Source organism: Pleuronectes platessa, chromosome 3 (assembly GCF_947347685.1).
Source record: "Pleuronectes platessa chromosome 3, fPlePla1.1, whole genome shotgun sequence".
Lineage (NCBI taxonomy): Eukaryota > Metazoa > Chordata > Actinopteri > Pleuronectiformes > Pleuronectidae > Pleuronectes > Pleuronectes platessa.
The window spans coordinates 7771355-7790925 of record NC_070628.1 but is presented as its reverse complement, the minus strand read 5'-3'; the positions used below and the strand labels follow the sequence as shown (position 1 = coordinate 7790925).

Below are 19571 nucleotides of genomic sequence, written 5' to 3'. Positions count from 1 at the left end.
GATGTTGCAGCGGGCATCCCTCATGACTGAGGGCCCTCGTCTGTGTGGTAACGACTGGGTTTTTCAGCAGGACAACGCTCCAATTCACAATGCCCGTCTGACCAAGACTTTTTTCCAGGAGAATAACATCACTCTTTTGGACCATCCTGCGTGTTCCCCTGATCTTAATCCAATTGAGAACATTTGGGGATGGATGGCAAGGGAAGTTTACAAAATGGACTTCAGTTCCAGACAGTGGATGCCCTTCGTGAAGCCATCATCACCACTTGGCGCAACATTCGCACTAGCCTTTTGGAAACACTTGCATCAAGCATGCCAAAACGAATTTTTGAAGTGATCAACAATAATGGTGGAGCTACTCATTACTGAATCCGTTTTTGACACTTTAATTTCTGTTTTAGGAGTTTTTTTTTTTTTTTTAGCTGTGGTTTTAAACTTTTGATCAGCTGATGAACAGCCTACTTCAGTTAAATTGTTGTTTTTAATAAATTGCCTGCTCACAACTTTTGGGCTCTTGTTCCCATTTCTTCTTTTTGCATTTTGAAACTCTACTTAGAACCTTCCTAAGATTCAACAGTGCAAAATGCAAATTCATGCAATTTTTTAACTGGTCTTAAGATTTTGATCAGGAGTGTATATTCTCAGGTCCCTTCCAAGTCACATTGATGAAAAAACCCTGACAATTGTGAAATAGTATTTCAAGTTGAACCTTGGTCATGTATTAGATATGATAAAAGCCTGGCAGCGGTGGGATTTGAACCCACGCCTCCGAAGAGACTGGAGCCTTAATCCAGCGCCTTAGACCGCTCGGCCACGCTACCCCATAATAGTGTAAAAAATATATCACAATTCGCATCATGGACCTTCCATCAACCCCTTCATTCAAAACTCCCTAGCCCGACCAGACCCTTTACCCACTAAGGCACGTCTGGACCAACGTTATGCAACCCTAGCACTTTAAGGCTAACAGACAGACCGCAGTATTTTCACTCGTTCTCTCCCTGCTCTTTTTTACTGTTATAACAATGTCACCTGATAGTTGTGGGACAGTATTTCAAGCTGAAGTATTTCTTATTCAAAGCCTCCTAAGAGACTGGAGTCTTAATCCAGCGCCTTGGACCGCTCAGCCACGCTACCCTATTACTACAGTCAATGAAGTCGAATATTATCACGACTACAAGATGGTTCACATCTATCTTGTGGGCCTTAACTTACCCTAATGCTAACTAAATAATCAACATTTAGTGACATCTAGTGGTGAAGTTGTATATTGCAGCTGAAAACCCCTCCCCTTCCAAACACGAAAGAGAACCTGCGCAAACCTTCAGGTGCAATAACAACTAAAGAGGTGTTAAGTTTGTACAGTTTGGGCTGCTGTAAAAAAAAAATATGGCGGCCTCCGTAGAGAGGACCCGCTCCAGATGTGAATATAAAGGATTTAGATATAATGGTAAAGCAAACAAGTAATTTGAACAATATAGATGAAACAACCTCTTGAAAACATCACTAGGGTTATTTTATATTTTGCCAATAGATCCTGTTCACAGAAATCTTACACACTGAACCTTTAAGTTTGGACAAATCCAAATTATATTATTTAATTAGAAATAAAAAAAATATTTTAGTTCGAATACTCTGTTTGCATTCGTCTATATTCATTCTAGAACTTCACAGTTTCACTCAGCTGCATTTCTTAATAATAACATCGGCCCTTGTTTGGCTCCTTACACACTTCCGGTTCCGTCCTGCGCCATTTTGATGAAACAGCGAGGAGACGAGCTGCCCGGAGCACCGCGGAGGATTTTATGGATTTAACTCGAAGAATTAAACGGATACGTAACTTTCGGCTTTTCTCGGCGAACGAGGACCGCGGACCGAAGAGGAGCCACCGTGTGTCGCTTTTGTGAGAGTACTTGTCGGCTATCTTAGGGCTAGCGTTGTTAGCATAGCAGTGTGTTGAGCACTTGTTAGCCACCATTGTTAGCGCGGAGGCAGCGTTAGCTAATCTCGAGGTGTAGCATGTTAGCCTTGGCATTAGCTAACTCGCAATTCTGACATCTGCCCGGTAGCTCACGGGCTCGGACACATGCTCGTTGAGGTCTAACGGCCGTTTACACAAACTGTGGACTGTTTGCGGACTCTGGTGTTTTTCCACGGTAGTGTTTTGTTTTGGAACGAAGTAAGAACCTGCTCCACTCGGAAGCACAACACTACCACCAGGACTGATGTCGAGGCGTTGAGGCCCGCTGCTAGCCCCCACTGGGTTCCCACTCAAGGACAGTTCACGACGGACTTGGGGAGGCCCCCCTATTTAAATCCCCGTGAGAAAATCGTAATCTAAACCCTGTGCTACATGGACTCTCTTGGATTTGGTGGCACCCTTGTTGCGTTTTCTCGGACTTGAACGAACTGGCGGGGCACACGGCGCCGTTTAATGGCGCTCTGGCCTCGCACCTCCACCATTTTCTTTGGCAGTGAGAAGGACTCTGTCGCAGTCTGCGAGCTGAACCCTTTCCTCATATGATTCCTGTCTTTGTCCACAGTGTTCCAGCCAGTTTAGAGTGGGTTTACCCATTGAGCTCACCTGATTTAGCCTCCTGTGTTCAGTGTTGACACTGTTTTTATTTTGTTTTCATACCAGGCCTGTGGGTTTTTGTTTTTTTCCACCCCCCCTCTGTGCTTAATTGACCTGTGAAAATGTCGTGTGTTCACTATAAGTTTTCTTCCAAACTGGACTACAATACAGTCACGTTCGATGGGCTGCATATCACCCTCAACGAGCTAAAAAAGCAGATTATGGGCCGGGAGCGCCTCAAGGCCACAGACTGCGACCTGCAGATCACAAATGCGCAGACTCGTGAAGGTAAGTTGTCAGCTGACGCCTTGACTCATGTGTGACATCTGTCCGATATTATTTTTAGAGGGTTACCGTAAATGATGAATGGGGAGATTTGCTGATAAAACACAAGAACACTTTTACGATTTAACCACATTAAGGGGCAGTGAATGGATCAGTCACCATTCATTATGTGGATGTTCTGAACTGATTGAAGCAACTAGACAGAGATATTATCAGCACCTTTTTTTACTAGAATAAACCATTGTATTCACATATGCAAATCACTAACTGATTTTAGTCTTTCAAACTATATTTTCTCTGCCTTGACATTTGAATGATACATTGGGTACCTAAACAAAATCATTTGAAAAGAAATGATGACAACTTGATAATGGTAATAATCCATTAATGCACCCTTAGATCTCTCAGTAATTTCCCTGGAGCCACATGAGGATAAACTTTGATTTAAAACACCCAACCTGCAGTCTGTCTTATCGAGGACTAGATTAACCTTATTAACACAAGTAGCTGCTTTAAATACTCTGTTTAATCTCTTTACAGGGTTCAGTCTAAAGTAACTACCAACTCTCTCCTGAGTCATATTGCTGGACACTACTAGCAAGAGAAATTCTCCAATTTAACTGCATAACATTTTTTCATTTGTCTAGTTCCAAGATTTCCCAGCTTGCGTTGAAATTGTGACGTGATATTACCCACAATCCCGTAATTTAAACAAAAAGTAGAAAATTCTTATGCTGGAAGTTTTTAACAATGTCTTTGCAAACCCAATTTACTTTATGCATCTGTTTGCTAACAAGGCTTATCAGGTCTTTTGGGTTGTCGTGTTTGTGTTTTCTAATGATTTGTTCCTTGTGTTTTGTAGAATATACCGATGATGAAGTCCACATCCCGAAACACTCCTCCGTGATTGTGCGTCGCACTCCGCTTGGTGGAGTAAAGCCCGCTGGCAGGACGTTCATTGTGTATGTATTAAGTTATTACTGGTTTTATGATTCATCAGTAAAGTCACTGACTAAAGTAAAGTCTTTAGTGTTATACTTGTTAAATTGATCCTGTCGTCGGTCACAATGTTGGTAACTGATGGTTTCTTCTGTCCTGTGTGTTTTTGCAGAGATCGTTCTGACACAGCTGTGGTTGGACCATCTAGACCCGTATGTAAAACAAACCCAAAAACAACACTCTGTCTTCCTCCTGCTCTCACCTCTCACTCTCTCCCCCTCTTTCTGGCTTTAGTCACATGTCTCAAAAACATTCTATCAACAATGATCGAGCTCTGTGTATCTTCTGTTGACCGTGTGTTGGCTGCATTTGTGTTGAGATCTCAACCTCTATGTGTTTTATGATGTCTTTTTGGGGAGGGTTTCCTGGAGTCACCACAGCCAAAGTAGTTTGTTGTTTCTCTCTTTAGAAAATGGTTGTGTTTGGAAATTAGTAGATTAAAGTTGATTAATTCTTGCAGAATGAGAAGAGGGGGATAAGAGAAACAACAGACTCGCCATTCTTGTTTTTGAATGCTCTGAAATGCCAATTGTTAAACTGTTGCCACTTTTTAATTGAGTGATAATTAATTTAAACTGTTAATGACTGTATTTCATATTGAAATGGTTTTGTACCCTGCTTCAGGCCAGTCAAATGTATTTTTAAAGGGGTTTGTAAAGGAAAACATGGTATTTTTGTATTGACCTGTCATTTTTATTTTCTGTGATATTTTATTTATGTGGTCTAAGAACCCAGTGGATCTAAGTGTGACTGGGATAAATTGTTAATAACTTAAAGGTTGTGTGAGTGAAACACGCCGTTAATTTTTATTTTGAACGTTTAACCTGCTAAACTCTAATATACCAAGATCTGTTGTTCAGTATCATTTACCAATGTCAATTGTTTTGTCTTGTACAATTTCACCATGGAGATGTTCTATTCTTTCTTGAGTATGGACTGCACAAAATCCTTAAACCTTAAAGGCTCACACATTTCATCCTGAATACTTCAATTTAATTCAGATGCTTCAGTGTCTTATTTTGAATCAAAGTAGTTACTACTTCAAAGTGTGTTGTTTCAACTGTGGTTTGGGGCATCGGCAATAAGCTAGTTTTTAATAAGTGAGCTGCTTTGACTTGGCCATCGACCTATAATGTTGTGACATGATCACAAAGCACTATGACACTTTATCGGTAAAGTAAACATCTTGTCAATCTTTGGAGGCCTTCCATGGCTGCTGCAGTGAGAAGTACACTGGTGTAGTGTGTCCTGTAAGCTGTAAGCTGCAGAACCTGTCAATAAAGTTGTTCAGCGGTTCAGTGTCAGAACCGCTTGCACCAGATCCCTGTGTGTTCCCTCCACAGCATTCTGCAATACCCAGTCTTTCCTCCGAGCTGTGCAAGTCATAATGGATGACACCTCTTTGTCTGCTTTTTAGAATTTACTTTCAGAGAGTATTTTATAACAACCAGCCAGAGCAGCCTTATTAGTGAAAAATCTTTAGCGTTTGTGTGTGAGACTTCATCCTTTTGGTTTATCGACTCCTGACCTGCATTATAGAGACATCCCTGTTCTCTCTGTCATGGTGTAACAGCTTCAGGGAACAGTTTGAAGGAAAACTTGACATCTCTCAAACTCTTTAACTGGGACATTTCAAATTAACATTTTAACATTTGTGCCTTATCAGCTCCACATATTTGACACTTTACAGAGTTGGCATTTTTTACTGAAACCACTCAGCACCACACTTTGCCAGCTCATTAGTTTTACAGAAAACAGTCTTAGACTGGTTTTCAAACTCATGACAACCTCTTGACGAGCCAGTGCAAAACCTTAAATTACTGGTGAAAGAAAACTGCGTGCTAAAATTAAAATGTCAAGTATTCCTTTGAGAAGCTCATCCTATCCTTACATAACAGGGGGGGGTCTTAGATTCTGAGTGCAGGGATGTGACTGGAGTGTTAACTTTGAATTGCTAATGAAGCCCAAATAGACAGGTTTGATGCTCTTTGACATTACTCTAGTAAGATGTTAAAGGATGAGAAAATATGCAGCTCTAGACTTGGATACATGGCTGCATAGGCGCAATGGAAGTTTTCTTTACTTGTTAAATGTTAATACAGCTTAATTTTTTATTCTGAATTCTCTAAGATTTCCAAACATTGACAATCATTTGAATTTAGATTTTTTGGGGTTACAGTAAATCTTGCTACTTGCTAGTAATTGTGCTAATATTGCCTTTTGTATACTAGCTGTAAATGGTTTCAAAGGGATTTGACTTCAGCATAAATACATAATTAAATAATAGTTGTTTAATGGATATAAACCGTGCTATTTTTACAAAATATTGATACAAATACAAATATTTTGTAGATTTTGAGCTTTAAAATTCAATTAAGCTTTCTTTTAATAAAGCAACTCTAAAAAGACCCAGCTCTAGATGTGTCTGTTAACCTTTTCTGGATTGTAACAAAAAGCCGTCAGTAGAGAGCTGAGTGTCCTTTAGCTCAGTAATCCATGTCTAGGTTTGTGGACAGTCAGTGGTTTAAATTCTCACTCTAATATACTTAAGCATTATCTCCTGGACTTTGAATACTCGACAAACACCTTGATTTTGGTGCGAAGACTTAAATGGCGTGAGGGACTGGACACAGATGTGGTGGGGAACTATCTGGGCTCTTATCTTCCGCTGTGTATCGCCTAGATGTTCTGTTAACACCTTTATTATCTGTACTCTGATTCTCCTGCAGACGGATTCTTCTCCCTCTATGTCACTTGCCCAACTCGCCAAGGTAACGTATCTGCACATGCCGGCTGAACTGCAAGAAAACGGTTCTTAAGTTGAAATGAGTTGTCCCTGTTTTTTATTTTGTGCCATTGACATCCTACTTTTGTCTTATGTGTATTTAGACGGCTAACCTGGTCGACGCAAATGCTTCAGAGGAAGACAAGATCAAAGCCATGATGTCACAGTCAAACCATGAATATGACCCCATACAGTTAGTACACAAACATTTTGCTCTTGCATTTGCCTAAAGTCATATATTTTTTTTATCATGAACATTCACCAGATGTGGAGAGTTAAAAATAATACTATTTACTTTTCTCTAGTTATTCCAAGAAAGCAGTTGGACCTCCACCCGCTCACTATACCTGCTATCGGTGTGGAAAGGCTGGTCATTACATTCGACAGTGCCCCATGCTGTTGGTAAGGATCCTGTATAATTTCATTTAATTATCTGAAGTTAATTGTTACTATATCGCTGTAGTGATGTTAGATTTTAAAATGAGTATGATGATATTCTCTCAACTTTTCAGGTAATGGACAAGAGTGTGGAGGGACCTAAACCAGTCAGGATTAGTAAGGGGATTCCTCAGAGTTTCATGGTGAAAGCAGAGCCTGGAACCAAAGGAGCCATGTTAACCAGCACTGGAGAATATGCAATACCTGCAATAGATGCGTAAGTGAAGGATGCCCATTAATACACACTATTTACCGCCTCCTCCTCCAAGAAAACTTACACTAGAATTAACTAGCGTCATATTTATATTTTCATTTGATGTCGTCTGTGGTTTTTTACTTGTTATGACAAAGGTCTATGAATATGTTCATACAGGGAAGCGTACGCACAAGGAAAGAAGGAGCGCCCCCCCTTTGTTCCACATGACCAGTCATCATCTGAGGACGATTCCGACCCAATCCCTGACGAACTCCTTTGTCCAATCTGCAACGACCTGATGACGGACGCAGTAGTTATACCCTGCTGCGGAAACAGTTACTGTGATGATTGTAAGTCCTTTCTCGTGACATCTCTTTGTAATAAAGAATCCGTCCTGGTCTATGTTTCATTATTTCACTGTGTTAATTTGTTGGTCAAATGGATCATAGCTATGAACTAAGAACTGTTTGTTTCCAGGTATCCGGACGGCCTTACTGGACTCAGAGGAGCACATCTGCTTCACATGCAGACAATCAGATGTTTCACCTGATAATCTCATCGCCAACAAATTTCTTCGACAGGTAACCCATTTCAAACCCATGCTTTTTGATGTATGTCATATTTGTTTGATCAGAAGTTTTTTGTATATCTAAAATGTTTTTCTTCATGCAGGCTGTGAATAACTTCAAGAATGAAACAGGATACACCAAACTTGTACGCAAGCAGGTCCAACAGGCAGCGCTGCCGCCGCCTCGCCTCCAGCTGTCCAGGCCTCGGCACTCAAGACAGCAGGACCCACTGCTGGCCAATGTCACCCCCCCACCCCCTGCAAATGTACCTACTGCTGCACCTCAAACACAGGTTCAGCCCCCTGCACCCTCTCCTCCTGCTCCTGTTCCTGCTCCTGTTTCTGCTGCTGCGACTGCCACTACTACTGCGACTGCTGCTGCTCCTATTCCTCCTCATGCTGCTGCTGTCGAAGGTCAAGATGTTTCACCAGCTCCGGCACCTGTCGCTGACCTACATTCTCCTATGCACTCTACCGGCCAGGGCGAACCACCCCCACCTGGGTAAGTTTAGTCCCCTATAGTTTGTACAATAACATGGAATCACCCACTCAACATGTGATGTCTGAAGTAAAGGGCCATTGCAACTTGTCTCAATATGTCTGCTTGTTTATGTTTCAGTGAAATGGATCCAGAACCTACTGTGAGACGAAGCCCAGAAAGTAACCCAGAAATTGGACCACATGTGAGTCCCCTCGGATGACATGATAATAATGTGTCTGTCATGGTTTTTATAGAGTTCAATAGATATCAGAAGTAATACTCTGAATAGCGATTTTGATAATCCGCAATTACATTTTTACCATCCAATATATATGGAAAATTTACTTCCTGAACATGATCCTTTCCAAAAGTGGGCATTCACTGTTACGCTCTATTATTGGAGTCATTAACTCACTTAGGTGCATCCTTACCACGCACCTGTAAAGCCATGAGAACTGGAATAGTAACGGCTCTGAAAGGTTACTAAACTTTTTTCACTGATCTCTTCCGCAGGGTTACCATTTATCTGTTCTTGGCCTACCGCCACCGATAAGGCCGCCAAATCAATTAGGTAAGAGGTTGGATTAAGATCATTTAAAGGAGGCTCGTGAGCTGGACGGAAAAAAACATTCAACAGCCAACTAAACTGTGTCTATGCTCCATTAGGTCACCAGTCACGGCCCCATCCCCCTCACCGAGGGGTAGGCAGACACTGGGAGAGGTGAGACCCCGTCTATGGAACTATTAAATGTTTTCACTCTGATATGTTGGCCTCTCGATGAATGTTTATCTCCCTTTGAACCAGGTCCTTCAGAGGTAGAGGAGACCCGCCCCTGGGCCACCTCCAAACAGCTCCACCTCCTGGACCAGCTCCTCCGGTGTACCCTTCTCCATCCATGTACCCGCCCCCACCACAGTCCTACCCTCCTCCCTACACCTCTGGCCTTCTACCTCCTCCTCCAATCGGTTACCCGCCCCAGCCAATTTATGCCCCTGGACCACCTGGGCTCAACCCTCCCTGGATGCCCCCTGGTCTCCAGCCCCCTCTACCCCACCTTGGACCCCCCCTCTCTCAGCCCCCCCTCTCTAAGGAAGAATTCTATAGACAAAGGCACCGACAGGACAAGTGAGTAGTTTATTTTTGTTTTGAGTCGTCCTACAGCTACACTAGCTAATCATTTTGGGATTGACACACATTTACATTACTTAGCGGGATTATATGATAACAGTATGATAAAGTAATTTTTAAATTTTCACTGTTCTTGTCTTTGTATTCACAGAACTACATCCAAACTGGATGAATTTACTAAAGACTTCCACAAAGAGCTGATGAAGTACAGAAATCCACCAAAGAGAAGACCATCTTATTCTAGGTAACTTAATTAAGAGGACATTTCCAACTTGGTTTTGTTCATAAGCATAATCCTTCAAGCCATTCAGTCAGTTTATTACATAAGCTGATTTCTTTCTCGCTTGGTTTCCTGATTTTCTTCTCCATTCTTTCCTTTCCCAGGTCCCGGTCATTCAGTCGTTCTCCATTCAGCCGCTCTCCGTACACTCGATCTAGATCAAGATCTAGATCCAGGTCTTACTCTTATTCCCAGAGTCGATCCCGCTCCCGTTCACGCTCCCATGGGCGATCTTTTCCACGCTCCCCTTATTCCAGGCACAATGGACGCAGTTATGGACGTTCACGGTCAAGGTCCCGCTCCCGCTCACGGTCTTATGGGTATCGGCGCTCTGGCTCTCCACGGTCTCCTCCTCCCTTCCGGGCCGGACCCTGGGAGGGAGCAGAAGGACCAGCACCCTTCAGGTCCCGGTCTCGCTCCCCTGGTGGCTTCCGGAACCGCAGCCCTGGTGGACGGAAGCCACCTCCTCGGGAGCTTCCACCATATGAACTCAAGGGACCAAGTCCTGGAGGCCATGATCGCTGGGAGAGAGAAAGGTATCGACAATGGGAAAAGGAGTACACAGACTGGTACAACAAATACTACAAAGACTACGACAACCAAAACCCCTCACTACATCACAGAGGTCGCGGCAGCAGAGACAGGGAGAGGGACAGAATGTCTCCGTTACCCAGAGATTACTCTCCTCATGGGAGAGGAAGAAGAGGTAGAGATGAGAGAGGTGCTCCCCCTCAACATCCTCCATCCTCTTCATCATCAGGGACTAAGTCCAGCACAAAAGTCCTTAAAACCAAGAAAGTAAAAAAGAAGAGGCCTGGGGATGAACCTGAGCCATCACACCATTCAGCAGACAGAGGTGATGCTACTCCTGTCAGAGATGAACCGATGGATGAAATCCCCTCAATCAATAAAACACCTCCCAGCTCCTCAAAACCTGCATCTGGCTCTGGAGTCGCTAAAGCTCCTACTTCTAAAAGTCCTGCTGCACCCGCTAAGCCCTCAAACAAGACCGTATCCAAGTCCCAGTCTGATAAGACCAGGAAAGAGAAGGCTCAGAAAGTAAAGCCTAAAGTGAAGACAGAGGCTGTGAAGACTGAGACTGTGAAGATAGAGACTGTGAAGGCAAAGAACGACAAGGTAAAGAAAAAGACAGCCGAAGTAGTGGTCATCAAAAAGAAAGAATCCTCGTCCTCCTCCTCCTCTGTCGCTAAACCGGTTAAGACCCTTAAAGCAAATCCAGAAGATAATTTCAACTCCACTACCCCCAAAAAGGAAAAAAGTAAAAGCTCTACAGTGAGGCCTCCCCTGCTTAAGACCCCTCCACTGTCCTCCCAGACCCTGCCTCTACCTCATCCTTCTCTTCACGATGGCCCTCGACTCAGCCATGACATTCGGGGAAGAAGAGATCTTCCACCAGGTAGTGGTCTCCTCCCTATCTCCCATCCACATGGACTCCCGCTCATCCATCGACCTCCCTCTCCGGTGGACGGACGGAGGAGGATGGGGGAAGAGGGCCGCTCCTTACTGGGACCTCCTCCTGGAAAGCTACGGAGGATAGATGGACTAGGGGGATGCAGCGATGTCCTCTCTCACTCACATATGTCTCACCAGGCCCCGCTCCACAGACTCCAACTCTCTTCCGACAGACCCGGTCTTCTTCCCCTGCCTGGGAGCCGTGAGATGATCCGAGGAGACGCAGATCGAGGAACCATTAGACCTCTAATGGACCTGCCGGTAGGTCTAATTCTCAAAGACCTATTACGTTGTTTTAAAATTATATTTATTCAATATATGAATGTGTGACAGATCAAATTTAACTGGCTGCCGCAGTTACAATATTGTAGTGTGTTATAAGTATTTATTAAATGCTTAATACCATGACTTCTAATTGAACCTTTGAATTTTTTTGGATGTATTTTTGTCCAATTCCAGATGCCACTCGCCCAGAGGAGGATCAAGTTGAACAGAGATCTGGGGAGAAAAGGCAGCACTGAGACGTCTGCCTCAGACAGAGCACCATTAGGTCCTGAGAAGATGTCGTCCACATCAGACCGATCAGCTTCTTCCTGCGTTTCTGAAGGTGACAGATCCAACAGTACAACAGAAGGGGCTGGGCGAAAGGAGCGGTCTGCATCTGCAGAGAGGAGAGCCTCTCGCGAAAGACCAGGGAGTGCTGGAGAGAGACTGCAGGGCTCAGACCGAGAGCAGGACAGAGTCTCAGGACCAGACAGAGATCGAGACAGAGTGTCTGGATCAGACAGAGACAGAGGTGTTGGTTCTGAAAGAGAGCGAGAGAGGGACAGGGTTTCGGGATCGAGCTCACAGAAAGTAACAGCGACAGCGGAGAGAGACGGCGACCGAGAGAGGTCAGCGCGGACAGAACGAAGGACCTCCAGTGGTGGAAGTGGAGGAGGGCGGTCGGTCTGTCTGGATAAAGCGACCATTGGTGAAAAATCCACTACCACCAGGACACCGACAGACCATCAGGAGAAACCAAGTGTGTCCTCCAAGGAGAGAAGTGAAGGTTCAGAAAGAGCTGCTAAATCTGACAGGTATGTTGTTCGCCTAGATGTCAAACAAACATCCATATCCATGTTTGAAATTAATAAATTATTTCAGTGATGTTATCTGTAAACACAGCTGTTATATGTGTGATTAATTATACTCTTTTATTTCCCAGGAGTGTGTCCAAAGACAGAACAGAGAGGAGTGTCCCCCCAGGAGAGAAACCAGCTGCTGCTCAGAAAGAAGGTAATTAGAATCACTTTGAGTGCACGCGTGTGTGAAGAGATGATAACTTTGATTTGGGCTTGAGCCATGTAATTATGCATTGATTAAACCTGCGTCTCCATCCCTGCTACCTCTTGTTGCTCCAGCGGGGAAAGACGGCGAAGGGTCTGTTGTGAAGAGCAAACCCAGGATCAGTCGAAAGGTTCTAACGAGTCACAGCAGCTCCACCAGGTGAGGTTATTTGTTGACTTTTAGAATTTTTTTTATATCACATTGTTTCCTGCCATGATGATTTATATACATTTTGTTTGTTGTCTCTGGGGAATTCTTGAGATCTTGAGTTGAACCCTTTGTCACAAACCAAATTTCCTGCAGGATAATGGAATCAAAGTTTAAATGAGTAGCGTTACTATGAAATACAGAAGCTTTGGCTTTAGGTTCTTTTCTTTTACAAAAGTTTGTTATTACAACCATTGTTATTATCTAAACTCCAAGAAAACTTTTCAGTGTAAAACGTTGCTTTGATCGTCTTGTCACTTGTTTGTAATGTCTCCAGTTTTAAACCAATCAAGCGATGTGCTGCTTCTAGTGATGACACTGTATTTAAAGGAAGTTTTTTGTAGATTTTATTGAGATTCTTTCGCTCAGAGTCCATTTCCTAAAAATCTTGAGCTGTATCGTTATGAGGAAAACTTAAGGATCCATTTAACTGGCTAAAGAGCTGCATGCATGACTCCTTTCCAATACTGGATATGTGAGGCTTGTTTCTGATCACTTTAACTTTTCAAATCCAACATTCAACATTAGCATAGTTTCAGTGTTCTTGATCAGCTGTGTGGAGGTGAGAAATGAACCAGCGTATCAACATCCCTCTCTGCTCGTTTCTTCACTTATCACGCAGCTATTTTTGGGGCCTTTCATGTCATCAACTGAGAGTAATGTGGTTTAGGAGAAATTATTTGAAAATGTGCACCATTATCCCCTCTAACGATTTCACACCCCACCTCTTTTGAGATAGACAGTTACTCTGGAACAGTTACAACCACAATTATAATCTAAGGATTCTTGTATTAAAAATGGAGCCGAATTAGTCAATTAATCAGTCGACAGAACATGAATTTCCACATTTTGATGATTGATTAATTATTCAAATTATTTTGCAATCACACGATCCCTAGTTCCACCTTCCTAAGTGTGAGGATTTGCTGCCTGTTCTTTATCTGTTGTAATATTAAGAGCTGAATCATCGAAGACATAGATCTAATGAATCAACTCATCAAGACAAAACGATTCATTAATAATTAAAATAATTGAGTACAAGATACAAAAAGAAATTAAAATAAAAAGAACTGTACCGAGCCATTTAGGTTGTGTGAGCAAGAATGATTGTACTCAACCCATCACATTCACCAATGATCTTAAATGTTTTTTGTTATTTCCTCAGCTCTCGGTCGACTCAGGAAACAAAGAGGAGCTCAGAAAAAGACCAGAAGATTGAATCCTCTAAACCTGCAGAGCTGCCTCCCATTAGCCCTGTGATCTCCAGAGGCCGCAGCCCCAGTGTCAGCCCAGCAGCCATCCTGGCCAGAGAGGAGCCACTGATTCAGCCTCCTCCTCGTTCCAAATGGGAGCGAGAAGATGATGAAGAAGGGCAGGAAAATGGAGCCACTGTGCCCAAGGAGCCCTCACCGGTGCCTCAGAGGAGCCGAGGCAGAGAGGGGCAGACTGAGGCTCCTAAACCAGTCAAGAGCGAAGGCCGGGAGTCTGTCAGGGAGGAAAGGAGGGGAGCGGTGAGGGAGGAGAAGAAAATGAGAGCACCAAGGGAAGAGGGTAAGGGTGTGAGGGTGGCCCAGGCAAATTCTGACAAACCAACCAAATCAAAAATGGTGAAGGAGGAGGGAAGAGGGTTAAGAGATGAAGGGAGATCTGCAGCCAGGGAGGAGGGGAGAGGAGTGACCGGGAAGGAGGAGAGATCAGCAGAAGGGAGAGGCGGCGGAGGACGAGAGGAGAGTCGTGGCCCAGAGCCCAGGAGACAACGTTTGTGTTCGGACCTGGGCCGTGAGACTGACGAGGCCGCCTTCGTCCCCGACTACAGCGAAGGTGAGGGCTCGGAGCCGGAGAGAGGAAGGAGCAGCCCCAGCCTGTCTGTCAGCCAAGCCTCCCGAAGCGGCAGCCAGAGCAACCCCAGCGACTCGGGGACCACCACCACTGCAGACAAGAAAAAGAAGAAACACAAAAAACACAAGAAACACAAAAAGCACAAGAAGCACGGCAGTCAGGAAAAAGCAGAGCCCAAGGAGCCCAAGGAGCACAAGCACAAACACAAGAAGAAGAAACACAAAAAGAACAAAGACAAGGATGGGGAGGAAGAGGAGGAGAAGACGGAGAAAGCAGAAGAGCCGGCTCCATGCTAACAGGAAGTCATCGAAATCTGGAACCTCCTTTGGTCACAAGGAGCGTATGTGTTAAATGTCCACGGCACTGATGGAGGGTTGGTCTCTTTGTCCCTGCAGCTCTCCAGACGTTCACTCCACTGTGTTGTGTCTGGACTGCAGCAAAAATGTGAGCGCTGCTGAGGTTTCCTTCACATGAACCTCTGTGGCGCCGTAGGGTCAAAATATTGTGCAGCACTATTGTGATCAACCGTGACCCAACAGAAAGGACTTGATGATAATAGCCGATTACGATGCAGTGAATTTAAATAGGAGTAACAAACTGTACTCAGGGATGTGAATGCTTATTTGTAGAGGGGAAATGGCTGTTTCTCTGCCTCTGATTTATTTGTAAATAGAGATGAACTGTCGCTTTGCATAATAATTTTTTCTCGGTTTGTTTTGCTCGCATCCCTCCCGTGCTGTCCAAGGCTTCAACGCTGGATCAACCTTCAGAGTTGGGCCTTTGTAAGCTCTATTTTTTGCATGTTTTAGCACATTGACCTGATTACAAATTGTACATCGTGCTTTCCTGCTCACCATTTTTAAGGGTGTCAAATTTTTTGGGCAGCCATGGGTTCAATTCACACCATGTATTTTGTATCATTTACTAAATTTAAATGAAGGCAATGTGATTATTTTCATTCACTAAATCTCAGACACCGATGAGTTACGAGATCACGAGTGAAATCCAGTATCTACTCCAGAGAAGGTGAAACTCGTGGTTAGCAGTAAAGGTTGTGAATAATGAGCTAACATTTGCAAAACAAACCTCACCAGTTACTTCCTTTAATTTAAAGCAGACCTATCATGCTACACTGGATTGTATAAATCTAGGATGTGTTTACTAAAAAAAATAGCAAATCAGTCTGCATGTTTTGTTCCAACGGTGCAGTAGCTGTCATGTTATGTGAGCGCGCGTGTGTGATGGTTTGAAACTGAAATGTGACGGAAATGGGAGAAATTGAGGGACTGATGTTCTTACATGTGAGTTGTTGCTTCCTTTTTTTTTTATTAAAATGTTTTGACCTGATGAAACGTCTTCATTTGTATTTTTTCGGTCTTTGTGTTGTACATTTGTGTCTTTGAGGTGTTAATAAGAACAACTTTTCTGTTTCTTTTGAGCTCTGATCGTATAACAGAGCGTAAGCTTGGATGTATTGCTCAAATATAAATGTATCTTTATGTTAAGAATAATTAAGATATAACCCAATTCTTATACCTATTCGTAACAATGAATGGTGGAAAGCTTACTTTAAATTGCAATGAGAAGTCACCTCCAGTTTTTTTTATTTTAGAGTGGGGTGCTTGCCTTGTATTATTTTATAAAGAATATCTCAACTGTCATAGATTATATGACCTCATTGAACACTGTGTCAGATGTGTGCCAAAATCTCAGAGAAGCCCAGCGGCCAGCCTGGCCAAAGAGGAGCCACTCCTTCAGACTCCTCCTCGCTCCAAATGGGAGCGAGAGGATGAGCAAGAAGGGCAGGAAAATGGAGCCACTGAGACAAGAAACACAAGAAACACAAGAAAAAGAACAAAGACAAAGATGGGGAGGAAGAGGAGAAGTAGACGGAGAAAGCAGAAGAGCTGGCTCCATTGTAACAATAGGTCACAGAAATCTGGAGTCTCCTTTGTTTTTCTTTTACAGTTTTGTATGTTTTAGCACATTTTTACCGTTGTTCTTACCAATGAGTTGTACCTTTTCTTTTAAATAAAATGTTTTGACCTGATGAAAAGTCTTCAGTTGTGTTTTATCGACATTTGAACCCGCTGCACCAAACGAAACATCTGTGTTGTGCCGAGTCGACATAAACATTAAAATTGACCTTGAAAGGGTACATTTGTGTCTTTCAAGTGAACTTTTCATTTCGAATTTAGGACCTGAAGATCATAGAGACTAAATTAACACTGACTACGTTTACATGTACACAATTTTCTGATCTTAAAAGGATAGTTGACCCCAAAATGATGACTCGGGAGGCACCACAGGAGCAGTGTGGAGTCATGCTATGTTTTTTTCTGTTGTTTTCACATTTGAAAAAGTGGTCAACATTTATGTCAAGTGTATTGGATTTGGCTGCAACACTCTTTACCCCTGAAACTCCAAAAATGTGTTCTGGACTTGAACACTCCATTTGCAAAGTGATGAGTCGATAATGAGCGAATTTTCATTTTTCAGTGAACTATCCCTTTAACCAGAAAATAGTCTAAGGGTATTAGTTTTGTATCATGTTTGATTTTTAATGGATTATAGAGTGAAAACAAAGCCTCACACCTGAATATTCAGAACCCTTGTGTTAATTGCAGATTGATTAATGTGATTTATAAGATGTGTGATCATATGTTAGTTTCCTCTGAGCTCAGACCATCTAACAGTAAGCACGGATGTATTACTCTGATATAAATGTTTCATCTATATATTAAGGGTAATTAAGATATTAAAACCTATTCATTAAATTAAAAAAAAAAGGTAGAACATTTAAATAAGAAAGTGAGGTCACCTGCAGGTTATTTTTAATCTTAAATGCAGGATATTTGCAATTCTTAAACGTTGAACTTTATTTGTAGAGGTTGGACGCACAAAGATGAGCAACACATACCAAACCTCAAAGTGACATTAGAACAAAGATTTACTGCAGCACATCGAGAATCATTTATCTGGATGTAACTGGATTATTCAGAAATGATTAATTATCTCCTCAACAGCAGTTTACTCAGGCACATCAGTGAATTTCAGGGTCATTGGCTGCTCATTTCTTTCCTTCTATTCTCAACATGAAATATTAAAACATCCTTAAAGGACACAAGTGCAGTGAGACAGACTAAACACTGTGTGGCACTGTCAGTCCTCCGACTTGGAACACGGGAGGGAAGCACATAAACAAAACAAAAAAATCTTCTCTCATATGCTTCAGCTCCAAAACACAACCCCACTTGTCAGTAACTCTCTGCCTCCCGGAGCACACAGCAATAAGCCTCGCTGTGTACGTGTTTGTGTGTCTGTGTGTGCACGTTGTAAGTGTGTGTACCCAGTCGGAGGGATGGCGTGACTGGTGGATCACAGAGGAAGCAGGCTGAGGGGAGGAGATGGGTTCACAGACGGGTTGAGGGACCGCCGAGGAACAAGAGGGCAGCAGATGTATTTTACCTCAAACAGCGAAACATAAAAGCTCAGCTTAGTCCATGCATTGTGTGTCTGTGTGTGTATGTGTGTGTGTATATATGTGTGTGTGTGTGTATAGGTTCATTCTTAATGGTGTCAGAGATCAGTGAGACCATTAGAGAAGATTAATATATATTCTTTTAACCCCTGTACTCATTATTCCTCTCATCCAGCATCCAGCAAGATTCACTCTGCATGTGTGTGTGTGTGTTCACGTGTACACACATGTGCACCTGTTATCTGCTTGTGTACTTGTGTGTGTGTGTGCTTGTGTTTTTGTCACACAATAATCATTTTCTGTCATCAAGGCCAAAGGTTGCTAAGCAACTTCACTTCTGCCAATTGTCAGAAAAGATGCTTCTCCTCCGACAGACTCACAACCCAACCCCCTCTCCTCCGACAGACTCACAACCCAACTCCCTCTCCTCCGACAGACTCACAACCCAACTCCCTCTCCTCCGACAGACTCACAACCCAACTCCCTCTCCTCCGACAGACTCACAACCCAACTCCCTCTCCTCCGACAGACTCACAACCCACCTCCCTCTCCTCCGACAGACTCACAACCCACCTCCCTCTCCTCCGACAGACTCACAACCCACCTCCCTCTCCTCCGACAGACTCACAACCCAACTCCCTCTCCTCCTCCGACAGACTCACAACCCAACTCCCTCTCCTCCGACAGACTCACAACCCAACTCCCTCTCCTCCGACAGACTCACAACCCAACTCCCTCTCCTCCGACAGACTCACAACCCACCTCCCTCTCCTCCGACAGACTCACAACCCACCTCCCTCTCCTCCGACAGACTCACAACCCACCTCCCTCTCCTCCGACAGACTCACAACCCACCTCCCTCTCCTCCGACAGACTCACAACCCACCTCCCTCTCCTCCGACAGACTCACAACCCACCTCCCTCTCCTCCGACAGACTCACAACCCAACTCCCTCTCCTCCTCCGACAGACTCACAACCCAACTCCCTCTCCTCCGACAGACTCACAACCCAACTCCCTCTCCTCCGACAGACTCACAACCCAACTCCCTCTCCTCCGACAGACTCACAACCCACCTCCCTCTCCTCCGACAGACTCACAACCCAACTCCCTCTCCTCCGACAGACTCACAACCCACCCCCCTCTCCTCCGACAGACTCACAACCCAACCCCCTCACCTCCGACAGACTCACAACCCACCTCCCTCTCCTCCGACAGACTCACAACCCAACCCCCTCTCCTCCGACAGACTCACAACCCAACCCCCTCTCCTCCGACAGACTCACAACCCACCTCCCTCTCCTCCGACAGACTCACAACCCAACCCCCTCTCCTCCGACAGACTCACAACCCACCTCCCTCTCCTCCGACAGACTCACAACCCAACTCCCTCTCCTCCGACAGACTCACAACCCAACTCCCTCTCCTCCGACAGACTCACAACCCAACCCCCTCTCCTCCGACAGACTCACAACCCAACCCCCTCTCCTCCGACAGACTCACAACC

At 44.0% G+C, this 19571-nt stretch overlaps 1 protein-coding gene across 1 annotated transcript; it reads left to right on the top strand.

Moving 5' to 3' along the window:
- The first annotated feature begins 1747 nt into the window (after positions 1–1747).
- LOC128432492 (E3 ubiquitin-protein ligase RBBP6) lies at positions 1748–16640 on the top strand. The gene is made up of 20 exons (XM_053417711.1): positions 1748–2863; positions 3723–3822; positions 3972–4011; positions 6589–6630; positions 6749–6837; positions 6950–7046; positions 7157–7299; positions 7456–7628; positions 7756–7859; positions 7951–8348; positions 8466–8529; positions 8841–8898; positions 8994–9048; positions 9133–9453; positions 9608–9700; positions 9841–11470; positions 11669–12288; positions 12417–12487; positions 12613–12697; positions 13911–16640. The coding sequence occupies exons 1-20, from the start codon at positions 2698–2700 to the stop codon at positions 14878–14880; spliced, it is 5319 nt and encodes a 1772-aa protein (XP_053273686.1). The 5' UTR covers positions 1748–2697; the 3' UTR covers positions 14881–16640.
- Positions 16641–19571: the final 2931 nt, after the last annotated feature.